Source organism: Anser cygnoides, chromosome 17, assembly GCF_040182565.1.
Source record: "Anser cygnoides isolate HZ-2024a breed goose chromosome 17, Taihu_goose_T2T_genome, whole genome shotgun sequence".
Lineage (NCBI taxonomy): Eukaryota > Metazoa > Chordata > Aves > Anseriformes > Anatidae > Anser > Anser cygnoides.
Genome location: NC_089889.1, coordinates 11,990,954 through 12,003,727, shown reverse-complemented (window position 1 = coordinate 12,003,727; position 12,774 = coordinate 11,990,954). Strand labels below are relative to the sequence as shown.

The window sequence follows — 12,774 nt, the reverse complement described above, 5'->3', positions numbered from 1 at the left end:
GGGACACGGGGAGGGAAGGGATGGGTTGGGCTCTGCCACCTTCCAGGAGCTGGCCCATCCTCACCGGTGCAATGACTCCATCCCTGCTGCATCGAGCTCATCTCCAGCACCGCCCCCTGGTCCTTGGGACCCCCCAGCCCCTCAGCTCAGCCTCCTGGGAGCCGGGGACACGTCCCCGCGCTCTTGGCGGGCAGCATCACGTCCCCACACTGCCCAGCGCACCTCCCGTCCCCGTCCTCCTTTTCTCCCCATGTCATTGGCATTCAGCTCTCCTGTTTATTCAATTAGCGCATTTCTGCTCAATTATCTGATTAATCTGAACATGTCTAATTGCTACATTAGTGGGGCAGGGGTGCCTGTCCCCCCGCGAGCAGTGCACAAGGCCACAGTCAAAGGAGCTGCAGCAGGAGCGAGAAGCGGCTACGTCCTGTCCTGCGTGGGCCATGGGCGCTTTCCTGTCCCAGCCTTGATGGGAATTGTCTTGGACAGGCGCTGGGAGAAAGCCTGCCCCAAATCTTGGCTGATGTCCCCATGGAAAGGAGGGATGGGATGGGACGGGGTTGGATGGGATGGGCAAGTCCCAGCACCACCCTGTCTCCAAGCCCTGGTGCCATCCCAGTGCCAAAGGCTGGATGCTGCCGGCTGCCAAAATTGCGGCCGAAATTTCCACCTCCCCACATTTGCTGGGCAGCCCTCCTATTTCAAGGAAAAAGGGCTTATTTCTCCTTTCCCTGTTCTCCCTCTCTTCCAAAGCCTCATCCTTGGATGTCCCCAGCTGTGGGGACAGCAGAGGGACCCCGCGGTGTGTGCGGCTCTGCCCGGGAGCCTTTCAAGGGGGGAGAACTTTCCATAAAATGGATGTTTCCAAAGGGAAAGACCTCATGCTGGTGTGTGAGGGATGGACCCCACGAAGTGCAGCAGCCTCAGCACGCGGCCGAAATCCCCCCCTGCTGCCTGGGGCTGGGTTAGGGGAGGGAATAATTGGTAGGTGCTTCTGAAGTGTAATGAGTCGAGGGCACTCGCAGCTTTTGTTTATTGACTCTCGAGTTCTAATGAATACTTCCAAAGGTAATTATTGATTTTCTGCATTTGCAGGAAGCCTGCTTGGTTGGGGGATGAAGTGGAGGTGGAAATAGGGAGGTTTTGTGCAAAACCAGGCTCCGTTTCTTCCTCTGGCCTCGTGCAGCTGAAGCACCTTTGGCGTGGGGGGCAATGGGGACATGGAGGTGTGGGTCGAGGTGCCAGGACGGTGCCATGCCAGTGGGGTCACTGCACCGTCAGTGTCCTGGCTGTGGGGACATGGGGACAGGCCTGGTTCTGCTTCCCTGGGGATTCAGGGACCCCAAGCATCACGGGCACAGAGCAGTGGGTGCTCAGCACCCACCGGGGTTCTGCGGTGTGTTGCGCACCAAGCAAATAATCCAAACCCAAGGGGAAATTCAACATTTGTAGGAAAATATTTGTCCGGCTCCAGGCCGAACCCAGCTCTCTTCTCTCTCTAGAAGGGGGGAAGAGATTAAAATGTAATCCTGGGTAAACACATTTTCTGCTTCCCATCCCCGGGGGCACCTCTCAGCACGCACGGAGCCACCCCACTGCTCCCCTGCGCTCCTCTCGGCTTCAGCCGCGGCGGGGGCAGCTTCTTTTGCTGCTCACCCCCAGATCTAAACCTGGGGTGGCGGGGGGACAAGGGGAGGTTGGCCCTATGGGTTTGGGGGAGGAAAAGGGGGAAATAAGCATCGCCAGGGGGTGGCACGGGGCTGGCAGCTGCGCCGGTGACACCCGGCGTTGCCCCTGCGTACGCCACTGTGCTTTTTCTGGGCATCTTGCGCCGCTTTTCCAGGCTGTTTATTTACGAGGCAATTTATTACAGCGCCGTTATTGTACGGCGGGGAGGCGCATTCCTCGGAGCCTCCGTTAACGGAGCCAATTGCTTAATTGGCTGCTGCTGTCTCCGCGAGGTACGCCAGGAGAGGTTTCGCGTTGTAGCATCGCTGCCTCCCCCCTGCCCACACGCCACCCGTGCTGCTGATTTAATAGCGCAAACATTTGTTATTCCTCCCCTTCAGCAGCGAGTTTGGGGGCGTTCGGAGCAGCTCCGGGCTCCCCGGCCCCACGGGCAGGGCCGAGCCCCAGGTGTGGGCTGGGCTGGGCTGGGGGGGGCACATTTGGGGACAGCTGGGGACAGCCGGGCTCATTTGGGGACAGGTGGCCTGGGGATTAGAGGGGAGAAGGGCCAGGCGGGGTGGAAGCGTTGCGTGGTGCCGTGGGGCCTCAGCTGCAGCTGGCGGTGGCTGCGCTCATCCTGCAGACCTCGGAGCTGGTGCTGGGCTGGGTGTTGGGGCAACGAGCTGCACTTATGGGGTGGAGCTGGCACCGGGCTGGGATCCTTCCCCGCTTGCTTCAGGCAAGAGAAGCCACAGGGGGTCACCAGCCGGGGGTAAAGCCGTCCCCGTGGGACAAGGTGAGCTCTCTGCCCGTGCAGATGCCGTCCTAACCCATCGGGCTTTCCAGGTGGAGCTGGCTGTGTTTTACAAAGCCCTGCTGGATCTCTGCCCGACCCCACTGCCGCTGCTTCCGCAGCCCCCGCCTCCAGAGGTTTCAGGGTTTTAGGGTTGTGGCTCTCGGTGCAGGGCTGCAGCCCGGGTCCTGGGGGCAGAAAGCAAAAATCAGCAGGGCTGGAGGATTTCAGACAGGCAACGCCGCCGCCAGCCCTGCTGCCTCCTGCTAATTTTGTATCCATCGCAAGGAGGTGATCAAGTTTTCTGTGATTTTCCCTCCTTCCTCAGCTCCCGCTGCCTATTGTTCCCGGCTCCGCTATCCCCAGCTGCTTACATAAAGCAGCACGCGGCTTGCCGAGGCACAATAGCGAGCGTCTCAGCCACCCAAGGTCACCGGCTCTCACTCGTGCTCCCAAGCGCCGGCTCTGAGAAGCGTTTTCTCCCAGAGACGTTTTTATTGCGCTCGGTACAAGGGGCTGGGGGGAATCACGGCACTGTACTTGCACCAGCCCAGGTACCCCGGTGATGAGGGGTCGGATCCTGCCCTGGGTGCTGAGCCCTTGGTTTTGGAGCCGCTTTGGATTTCCCTCCCTGCTGCTGCCCCAAGATGGGGCTGAGAGGCAGCAAAGCCCATCCCTGCCCCTCCACCTCGCCATTAAATGGGAAAGGATGGAGGGGGAGGAAAGAAAGAGTTTGTTTCCCAAACCCCTTCCCCATGCAGATCTCAGTGCGGACCAGATACACAAAGCTCTCCGTGGCTTTCTGCTGCTTTTCCTCTCGGCGATCCGAGCTGGTGCCTATTTTCTTTTTTTTTTTTGTCCCAGTGAGCAGCTGGGAGAGGGCAAAACCCGAGGCTGAACCCAGCCACAGAGGAGCTGCTCCTGGGGAGCGTCCCTGGACCCATTTGGGTGATAAAATGGGTGGTCTACGTGGGCAGTGACCGGCCTGGGGCTCCTGGTCCAGGGATGCTCAGGGTCCAGGATGCTCCGGATCCAGGGATGCTCCCGGTTCAGGGATGCTCCGGATCCAGGGATGCTCCCGCTTCAGGGATGCTCCCGGTTCAGGGATGCTCCGGATCCAGGGATGCTCCCGGTTCAGGGATGCTCCGGATCCTGGGGTTTTCCAGACCCAAGGACGCTCCGGCTGCAGGATGCTCCAGACCCAGAGATGCTCTCGGTCCAGGGATGCTCCCGGCGGAGCAGCTGCGGGAGGCGGCACCGGGGAGGGGACGGCGGCGGGGCCCGGCCCCATTCCCCGCCTCGCCGCCACAAAACGGCAGCCGGGAGCGGCTCGGCCCCACACGCCCCCCGCCAGCCGCGCCGAACCGGGCCGCGCGGGGCCGGCAGGGATGTAGCGGCGATCAGCACCGCGGAGAGCGGCCGAGCCGAGCCGAGCCGTGCCGGGCCGTGCCGGGGCCATGGCCGGCGTGCAGCAGGGCGAGAAGCAGCTCTTCGAGAAGTTCTGGCGAGGCACCTTCAAAGCCGTGGCCACGCCGCGCCCCGAGAGCATCATCGTGGCCAGCATCACCGCCCGCAAGCCGCTGCCCAGGTAAGGGCTCGGGGAGCCACCCCCGGCTCCGCACCACCACCGGTCTCTTCCCCAGTCCCTGCTGGTGCCCCCCCCCTTCTGCCACCCCCGAGGGGTCTCGCTTAGGGGCTGGGGACCCAAGGGACCCCCGTGCGCAGGGCTGGGGGACCCCGGCTCTCTGTCCCCCCCCCCGCTGGCTGGGCACCCCGTCCCCAGGCTGATGCACGCTTGGGAAACTTTGGCTGCCTCCGAGCAGGGGGCTGGAAAGCTGTTGCTGGGCTATGGGGTGAAGGGGGGGAAAATGGGGGGGTCACCAGGCACAAAGTGGGGTCGCCCCCAGCCTCGCTGTGCAGCCCCCAGGGCGTGCGTCCCACTGGCTTTGTCCCTGCAGCACCTGGACCCCGCGGGAAGGTGACACAGGGGGGGAGCACCCCTGGGGACCCAATGTCCATGTCGTCCCCCCCCCCAGGACAAGTAGCCTGTGTGCAGCCCCTGCCTTGCTGGATGCTCAGCTGGGGCCAAAACCCGCAGAAAAAGGCAAGGGGGGGCAGCGGTGCCCACCCGGTACCCACCGGGCCATCGGATGCGCCAGGACCCGTGCGGCTTCTTCACGACAGTGCCTTCCCAGCCTCGGAGCATCCGAATTTATTTTGTTGGCTGCCTCGATGTTGGTTAAAGCCATCCTCTCGGCGTTGTTTTCCCAAGGGAGTGAGCGAGGCTTCTGCCTCCTGGGGCTGCTGCTGCTCCCCGCCTCGTCGGTCGGGTTGGGAAACTGGGAACCGGCGCTGGGAACTGGGAAAGGCTCGGAGCTGGGCGCCTGCTCTGCACCCCCCGTAAAGCCCGCTCTGGCTTTCCTGAAGGCTTCACAGCAACGCCGATCGCATCGGCCTCGTGGCCCCGAGAGCACGCCGGGCTAATTTAGGAGCAAATCCCCTAAAGCCGAGCGGCACCGGGGGCAGGTGGGGAGGCCAGGTAGCCCGGCGAGGCGCTGCGGTGACCAGCTGGCTTTCTGTTTGCTCCCGCACTTGACAGCCGTGGGGCAGCAGGGTTTTCCCCTTGCAGGAGGGGATTTTCCTCCTTCCAGCTGGCCCCGCAGCCCCCCTGGGAGGCTCCGTGCCCCGCTGGCTCCCCACGAGCCCCCCGAAACGGAGCACGGCGCTGCCCCATCCCTCACCGCCGCTCCCGGAGATAAATCCCCTTCCATCTTAATTCCCATCAAGCTCCCTGGGAGGTTCAGCGGGTTAAAGCCCTGCTAAAACCACGTTTCGTCCCCGGAACAAAGGAATACATTAATCCTGCCCATGCCCAGCCGGGGGCTGCCCGCGCCCCCGGGGGGGCTCCTGCCAAGTCAAGGGGTTCCCAAGCGCTTCGTGGCACGGAAGGGGAAAAATCGAGGCGGTCGCTTCCCGTCTTCACTTTCTTCTCGTCCGACTCTTTTTTTTTTTTACTTATTTTTTTAAGAAGGCTGTGGGTGGCTATTCGTTATTTCGGTGCCGGAGCCGAATTACCAGGCGAGCAGCCCGCAGCTGCTGCAGCGCGGCCGGGAAACGCAGAGGGGGGGCACCGAGGGGCTCGGGGCTGTCACCCGCCCGCTGTCACCCCCCGGTCACCCCGGGGACTTCACCCTGGGGCAGGTAATGGCGCTGGGGGGGGGTACGGGGGTGCCGAGGCTGTGTCCGTGCCTGCCAGATGGCCTAACTGGGTCACACCAGGGCAGCACGGGGATTTGCGCTTTAACCCCCAGTCCCCTGGGACGTGCCGCGCGTGGCGGGCAGGGAGGGGGGGTCACTGCGTTTTGGGGGGGGGGGGGGCCGAGCACAGTTTTGCTGCCCGGTTTGCCATCGCCGGTGAGTTTGGGGACGGGATGGGGCGCCGGCTCTCTCCCATCCCAACCTGCAGCGTTTCAGCAGCCCCCAGCACGCCGGTCGGTCCCCGAGCATCGGCACCAGGGTGTGCTGCTTGGGGGGGGGGGGACGGACCCAGCTTGCGGCCCCCCCCCCGGCTCTGCTAATCCCCCCCTTGTCCGCCGGGCATCTGCTCCGCGGGGAGAGGCGGCAGGGCCTGGCTGCCATCTGCTCCTTCCCGCTCCCAACGAGCCGCAGCGCTAATGAGCCCGTGGCCCCGGCCCAACGGGGGGAGCGGGGCTTGAAAAGGAAAGTGGAGGGGGGGGGAAGAGAAGAAAAGCCCCCCCCCCCCCCCCCCAGTCCTCGGGGGTGCTGTCAATAGGGAGGCTTTGTCTGCCCCTGCCCTCCAGCTCCAGCTGGACGGCGGCGGCGGCGCTAATTAGGCAGCTCGGGGGCTGCTGGGGGGAGCCCGGGGCGAAGGCGGCGAGGACAGAGCCGGGGATGCTCGCGGGACCCACGGTGCCTTCCTCCTCCTTCTCCTCCTCCTCCTCCTCCTTCCCCATGGCCCCGTCCACCTGCCTCCGCTGGGCCGCTGCCGGGCTCGTTTCCAACGGGGAAAAGTTCGTCAGAGAATATTTGCTGGGCTCTGGCGGCTGCCAGACGTCTCCCAAAGGCTGCGTCTGCACGCCCAGGGGTCTCGCAGGGCTCTGGAGGGTGAAGCCAAGGTTAGAGATGCCCCCAAAACCCCAGCGGGGCAGGGGAGCTGCAGAAACCTGGGGAAAACACGCCTCGTGTTCCTGCTCCCCTCCTGGGAATGAGAGATGAGCCCAAAAAACTGGCTTGAGCCCATCTTGGCTTGGCGTGCGTGGGGTCCCCCTGGGGACACCTTGGAAAAGGGGGCTCATAAAGCCCGCAGGGAGTTTTCCTCCCTCCCTCCCTCGAGGTCTGGGTAATAAAAATGTGGGGCTGTGGGTCCCAGCACTGCCGCCCCGGGGGGCTGGAGCCTTCATCCCCCTCACCTCTCCCTGTCTCGCAGCCGGGCCTTTCTTTCGGTCCGTTTTTCTGTAAAATGAACTTATCAAACACGCTCCCCGCATCAGCAAAATGAAATCATTTCGTGCATGACCGCCCTTCCCTTTTCTCTTTATTTCCACCTTTTCTTCCAGCGGCCGCTGAAACCTCTTCGTCACTGCAAAGCCTGAAGCAGGGCGTTAAATCCCACCCGCATTTTCGGCTGGGTTTGGCACCGGGGCTTTGCCGCAGCTTCCAGCCCAGGAGGGGACGGGGAAGGTGCTGGGCTTTGGTGGCACGGTCAGCGGGGCTCTGCCCGGTGCCGCCGCTGGCAGCAGAGGCCACGCAGCCTCCCTTCTGCAGGAGGCTCGGGGCTGGCTCCTCTGTCAGCTGCGGGAGCCGGGATTGTAAAAATAGCAATTTTTTTTTTTTTTTTTTTTTGCAAGTGACGGGAGCGCCTTCCCTGCCATTGCAGCGGGGACTGCAGGGAGGTCTTAAAAAAAAAGCTAAAAGTGGGAATGAACTCGGTTGAAAGGGTGAAAGGAGTGGGGGGATGTGCTGGGGACCCCGTGCCGCTCTTGCCCTTTTCCAGGGAGCCAGCCCTGTAGCTGGCAGGATGCTAGCAGGATGCCATCCTGCAGCAGGACGGCAGAATTGGGCTGAAATATGCCTCTTTTGGGGCAGAAGGCGCTCAGGCGGGCGTTTCAAGGCTGAGCTGGGTCCCTGAGCCCCCAGCCTGTGGTTGGGGCTAATTGCTTCACTGACGACTCGTTTAACGCTCCGTGTTTAATTGATGTCCCTCCATTAATGAGACAAGACCAGGTGGCTGCAGCCGGCCCGGCTCTGGGGGGTCTCCCAGTGTGCTCCCAGTGTGCTCCCAGTGTGCTCCCAGTGTGCTCCCAGTGGGTGCTTGGGTGGGCAACAGGACCGAGGTGCTCAGCAGGGTGCTGCTCCTCCAGGATTGCTCTGCTCTGCTTGCTGCCCCCCTTCCCGCTTTGTTCCCGGGGCCAGAGGAAGCCCAAGCGAGCAGATGGGGGCCACAAACACCGCTGTGATGCTCGATCCCAAATCCCAAGGACAGGAGCAGGGGCTTGGTTGGTGCACACCTCATCTGCACGTGCGAGTGGCTGGAAGTGCTCAGGAACCCAAGGGCCACGATGAGAAAAGGGATTTTGGCCGACACTGAATGCCAGCAGAGCATCGCCCCAGCACAGCAGGGCAGCGCTGGGGCCGCTGGTTTGAGGTTTTGGGGGTTTGGGAGCTTTTTGGGGTTTTTGGCTTTGCCTGGGTGTGCTTGAATGCGGCACTTTGCGTGCGATAGGAGAGGACCGGGGCAGGAGTCTGGGATTTCAGCTACGCTGCTGTCAGGATGAAGAATCGGCTACTGCCCAGCGAGAGAAATATTTTTGCGTTAAGAGAGATTTCACAGCTAAAGACCCCCCGCTGCATTAATCTGCGGGTCAGCTGGAGCCGAGGGGTGGCAGCCTGCGAGAGCGGTGCCCCCAACACGACGTGACCTACATGTGCTGTACCGCAGCCCGCAGCGTCTGCGCTGGCGGAGCAGCCTCCTCCGGCGTGCAGGGTGCAGGAGGGGAGGTAGGGCTGTGCTCAAGCTGCCCTGCTGGGGCTGTTGGTTTTACACCAGCAACCTTTATTTTCAGCTGCCCATGTTGTGTTTGCCTTCTTCCAAGCCGCTGTTTGTCACATGAAGAGCAGGGGACGGGGCTCACCTCGCCATTCATGGTGGAGAGGCAGCGAAGCCGGAGTCCCGCTCGCCCTCGCTGCTGCTCTGCCATTGATTTGGCCTCAGCTCCCTTCACCGTGCTTTGATTTCTTTCAATTAGGCTCCGAGTGAAGCCCCTGCGGCGTTCAGTAGGGCCAGTCCCAGCACATCAGGATGGCCCAGCTGGGGATGCTCGGGGACGCTCCCGCACCCCGCCACGAGCACCCCTCCGCGTCTGACATCCCGTGTCCCACCGGGATGACCCCACGGCTCTGAGGCTGCTCCTTGTCCCCTCTTTTAGCCATGGGGGAGCTGAACCCAACCTGAGCATCCCTCCCCTTCAGCCCCTCGCCGAGGTGCCCCTTTCCCCTCGGTGGCTGTCACCTCCTCGGGGACATCCTTGGCCGAGCCGCTGCTGGGGGTCACGTTGGTCCCGGCACGCTAACGGGCAGAGCGCTTCTTTGCGGAGCTGGTAGGGAGCAGAAACCCCCACACTCCATCTCCAGCTGCAATTGCTGAAGCCAAGGCGATGCGGCTGGTGGTAACAGGATGGTAACACCGCCTGGATTTGTATTTAATGCTGCTTCCAAGGGTCTGTAATTTTCATCAGCGCCACACGACTTTTTATAGAACAGAAAAATGTGAGAGCGCTTAATGAGCTGTAATTCTGGAGAGCTTCTGCCTTGATTGGGACTAATTATTTTCTTTATAAAAATAATTAACAACCCACGCAACCCGCGGAGTGAAAGGCATGTGGCATTAATTAAGCCGTGCGGGGTTTCCAGCGCACCTTTATCCAGCGCGTCCTGGCCACGCGGCTGCCCTGCGCCGCACGAAGCCGGGCTCAGCACCAGGGTGCACAAAGTCGAGGGCCGGAGTGGGGACAGGGGCGCAACGAGGCCACCCCCAGCCCAAACCTCCCCTCCTTTTCCAGCACCGTGCGATCCCGGGACGAGCCCCAGGTGACTGCCGACGGGGAGCGCGTGCACCCGTGTGCTCAGCCACGCGCTGACATAGCGGGTAATTGTTAACGAGACTAATTCCCCTATTTTCCTGGAGGTGCTCTGGGAAGTAATGAATATATTTGCATAATCTTGATTTTGTTTGTGAATAATTCTGGATTATCCAAATGTGGATAACACGGGGGCTTTGCCGTTCTAGGCTGCCTTTCAGCCGAGGATAGCAGAGCATTTTACAAATATTAGTTCAGCCCCACAAATCCCGGCAAGCAATAAAATTATTATTACACCCAATTAAAGACGGGTGTGCTGAGCAGGGAAATGATTCTCTCCAGCCACGGGGCCAGGAGCGCTGGGAGCCGGCTGCCTCCTCCAGACCTTCCCCCTAGGGAGCAGCAAACCCATAAATATCCTCCCCTTGCTCTTCCCTGGTGATTTAAAGCCATGCGCAGGGTTGCAGGGTGGAGGAGGTGGCTGGGGACGAGCCCTGGGAGCGGAGATGGAGGGATTTTTCCTGGCTTGGCCCCAAAAGCAGCCCTTGGTGGCATGGGCATGCCAACCTCGACCTCCTGAGCGGAGGCAAAGCCCCATCTTCCCTCCTAGAAACCCTCTTTAAAAAAATACCCCCTGCCACCCATCTCCAGGCAGCTGGCGAGACTGCCGAGGTATTTCCCACAGGACCAGGGGGGGCTGGGGAAAGGAGGGCTGGAGCCACACCAAACCCACCCAGCCACGAAGCTGCGCTGCCCACGCGTCCCCGTGCGGGGACATCCGCTCCGTGCAGCCCTGCGTAGCCCAGGCTGTCACAGTGGGGTGGATATTAGACAGAAAAGTCCCAAATGGGGGACACCCAGGGGACCCCATCTCAGGGGTGGTTTATTTATGGGGTCTGAGTGTCCCCGTCCCCATCCTGGAGGAGGAAGCTGGCCATCATCTCCTGGTGTTCCCCGCTGTCCCCACCAACCTGAGCTGCTCCCTGGGCAGGCGGATGCTGTGCAGGCAGGTTGGGTTTTGGAGTTATCGGACGGGTTTTCCATTATTCTCCCAGTGGGAATTAAAAAAAAAATAAAAAAAGGGCAAAGAAATAGAGAGGGCATGCTGCTGCTCCGGGGGAGCTTCTCCAGCTGGATCTCCCCATCCTCTCCTCCTGCCAACGTGCCCTGTGCCTGATCCGTGCTCAAAGCAATCTCCCATCGCTCCTGGAAGCTGTGTGCTCACAACCCGCTCTTCGATTAAAAGTTAACGAGCTATGTTATTGGCAAATAAACTATTTATCTCGCCGCCGTTCGCCCTGCCAAATGGAGCAGGGCTTCAGACAGGGGAACTGGCGCGTTGTGACGAGCGCCCGCGGCCCTACCCGGCGCTGCACGTGGGACGGGACCTGGCGGCGGTGCCATCGCCGTCACCTTTCCAGGCGTGGGGACCCAGAGGGTGTTTGCTGAAGGGGGGGAATTTGAGAATAGGGAAGGCACGGGGCTGTCCAGCCCCTGGGGAGGAGGGCACGCAGCTGTGGGGACCCTCATGAGGATGGCTCACGGCAGCATCGCTTCTGTCCCTGGAGCACCTGGCACCGACCCCGCCACCAGCAGGGACGCGCCGCTGTTTTTAGGCAGCCATGCATGGCAAATCAGCTGCTGGACAATAAAGAGCTGAGCTGCTTTTTTTTTTTTTTGGCCCGGGGTGTGATGAGAGGAGGTCGTGAAGCGTTTCTGGAGGGCAAGAAGCAAAAGGAGCCGCCGCCGCTGCGTTCGGGCTTGCAGCAGGACGTGGGCATCGCAGGAGGGGGAACGAGGCGTGGTGGCGAAAATTGGATGAAAAACATCTATTAGAGAGTGGTATTTCTCTTCTGTGCTTAAACTGCATCAAGAAAAAAACCACGCGCTTTTCTGCAGCTGGCGCCTCTGCTGATGCACGGGAAAATAGTGGAGAGAAGATTAAAATGGAACTGGCTTGGAATCTGTGCAATCAGGGAAAATATCTCGGTGATTTGCTATTATAATTTTCAATAACAAACTGCAGGGCTCCTGCCGCACTAATAATAACAGTCTGAATGAGGTGGGGAAGAAACCTGCCGTGGGGCGCTTGTGTGTCTGTGTTTGTGGAAAGCACTTTACAATCTCCCCCATCTCCTAATTTTGAAGAGGTATTTTTAGTGCGTATTTCAAAGGGATTTATGTAAACACATCTGCTGGAGTTTGGGCTTGGAAATGTCTTTACAACCTTCCTCTTTCCCCCCTCCCTCTCCTGGGACGAAGGAACGGTTCCACAATTTTCTTTTTCAATCAGCTGAGAAGAGACAGAAAGCGGGAGAGAAAATAAAAGGGTAATTTCGCCGGCACAGAAAAACCTCCTCTGCCCGAAGTGGTGCGGAGCAGCCGAGGCGCCGGGCAGAGGCGATGTGCTGGGTCCCACCGCCGTGGCTGCGGGCGCTTCTCACTCTTCCTGGGGCCACGGGTGCCCGTGTCCTTTCACGGGCCGATGTCCCTCAGCGAGGCATCCATCATCGGCTCTGCCGGTGAAATATTTGCAACTATTAGGCTTCATCAGAGATGCTTTAACCTTCTGAGTTTTCGTGGCTCCAGTCGGCTGGAGCTGCGCCTGCTTTCACACCGGGGGCTGCCGAGGTGATGGGAGTGCGGAGCCGGTCGGGGCTGAAAAGGGCAAGGTAGTGAAGTGCTGATATTGGTTTTCCCAAATATTCTGTCTTGAGCTCGGAAGTGCCCTTGGAGTGGATCTGCCAAGCGTGGCCAGTGCTGGAGGTCTCCAAAGCGCTCGTGCACACAGACAGATCCCTGCAGCACCGGGCTGGGCATCCGGCACCCAATCCCCCTGTGCCTCTAGAAGTAAAATAAATCTTAAAAAAAAAAAAAAAAAGGCCTGGTGGGCATGATCCAGCCCTCTTGTGCCTGTTCTGCTGCTTGCACAGCTGCTGGGAAGGGCGGAGGGGCCTTGGGCTGGCCCCGAGGGCTGGGGCTGCTGGAGCTGGTCCTGCGGATGCGAGGGATGCTGCTGCTGCTGCTGCCCTGGCAATGGGGTCCCGCAGCTGGAAGGTCACGAGGAAGGCACCGTTCCAGGTTTTCTCTCCTCCAGAGAGAAAGGAGAGAAGGAGAAAGGCTGCTTGATGAAAGCTTTGTGGCAGGAGATGGCTGGGGGGCGCGGGAGCCTGGGGACAGGGGAGGGGGCTGCGTCACCGAGTGCCACGGTCCATG

General features: G+C 60.9%; 1 protein-coding gene across 4 annotated transcripts in view; it reads left to right on the top strand.

The window, feature by feature from the left end:
• The first annotated feature begins 3,772 nt into the window (after positions 1-3,772).
• Positions 3,773-12,774, top strand: part of SRRM4 (serine/arginine repetitive matrix 4) — a 37,548-nt gene continuing 28,546 nt past the window's right edge. Inside the window, exon 1 of one of the 4 annotated variants that reach the window (XM_048063861.2) lies at positions 3,773-4,049. In XM_048063861.2, coding sequence (XP_047919818.2) covers positions 3,919-4,049 — 131 coding nt within the window. In that variant the 5' untranslated portion in view covers positions 3,773-3,918. The remainder of the gene's footprint in view (positions 4,050-12,774) is intronic. The other 3 variants (XM_048063858.2, XM_048063859.2, XM_048063857.2) reach the window with 3 other exon arrangements.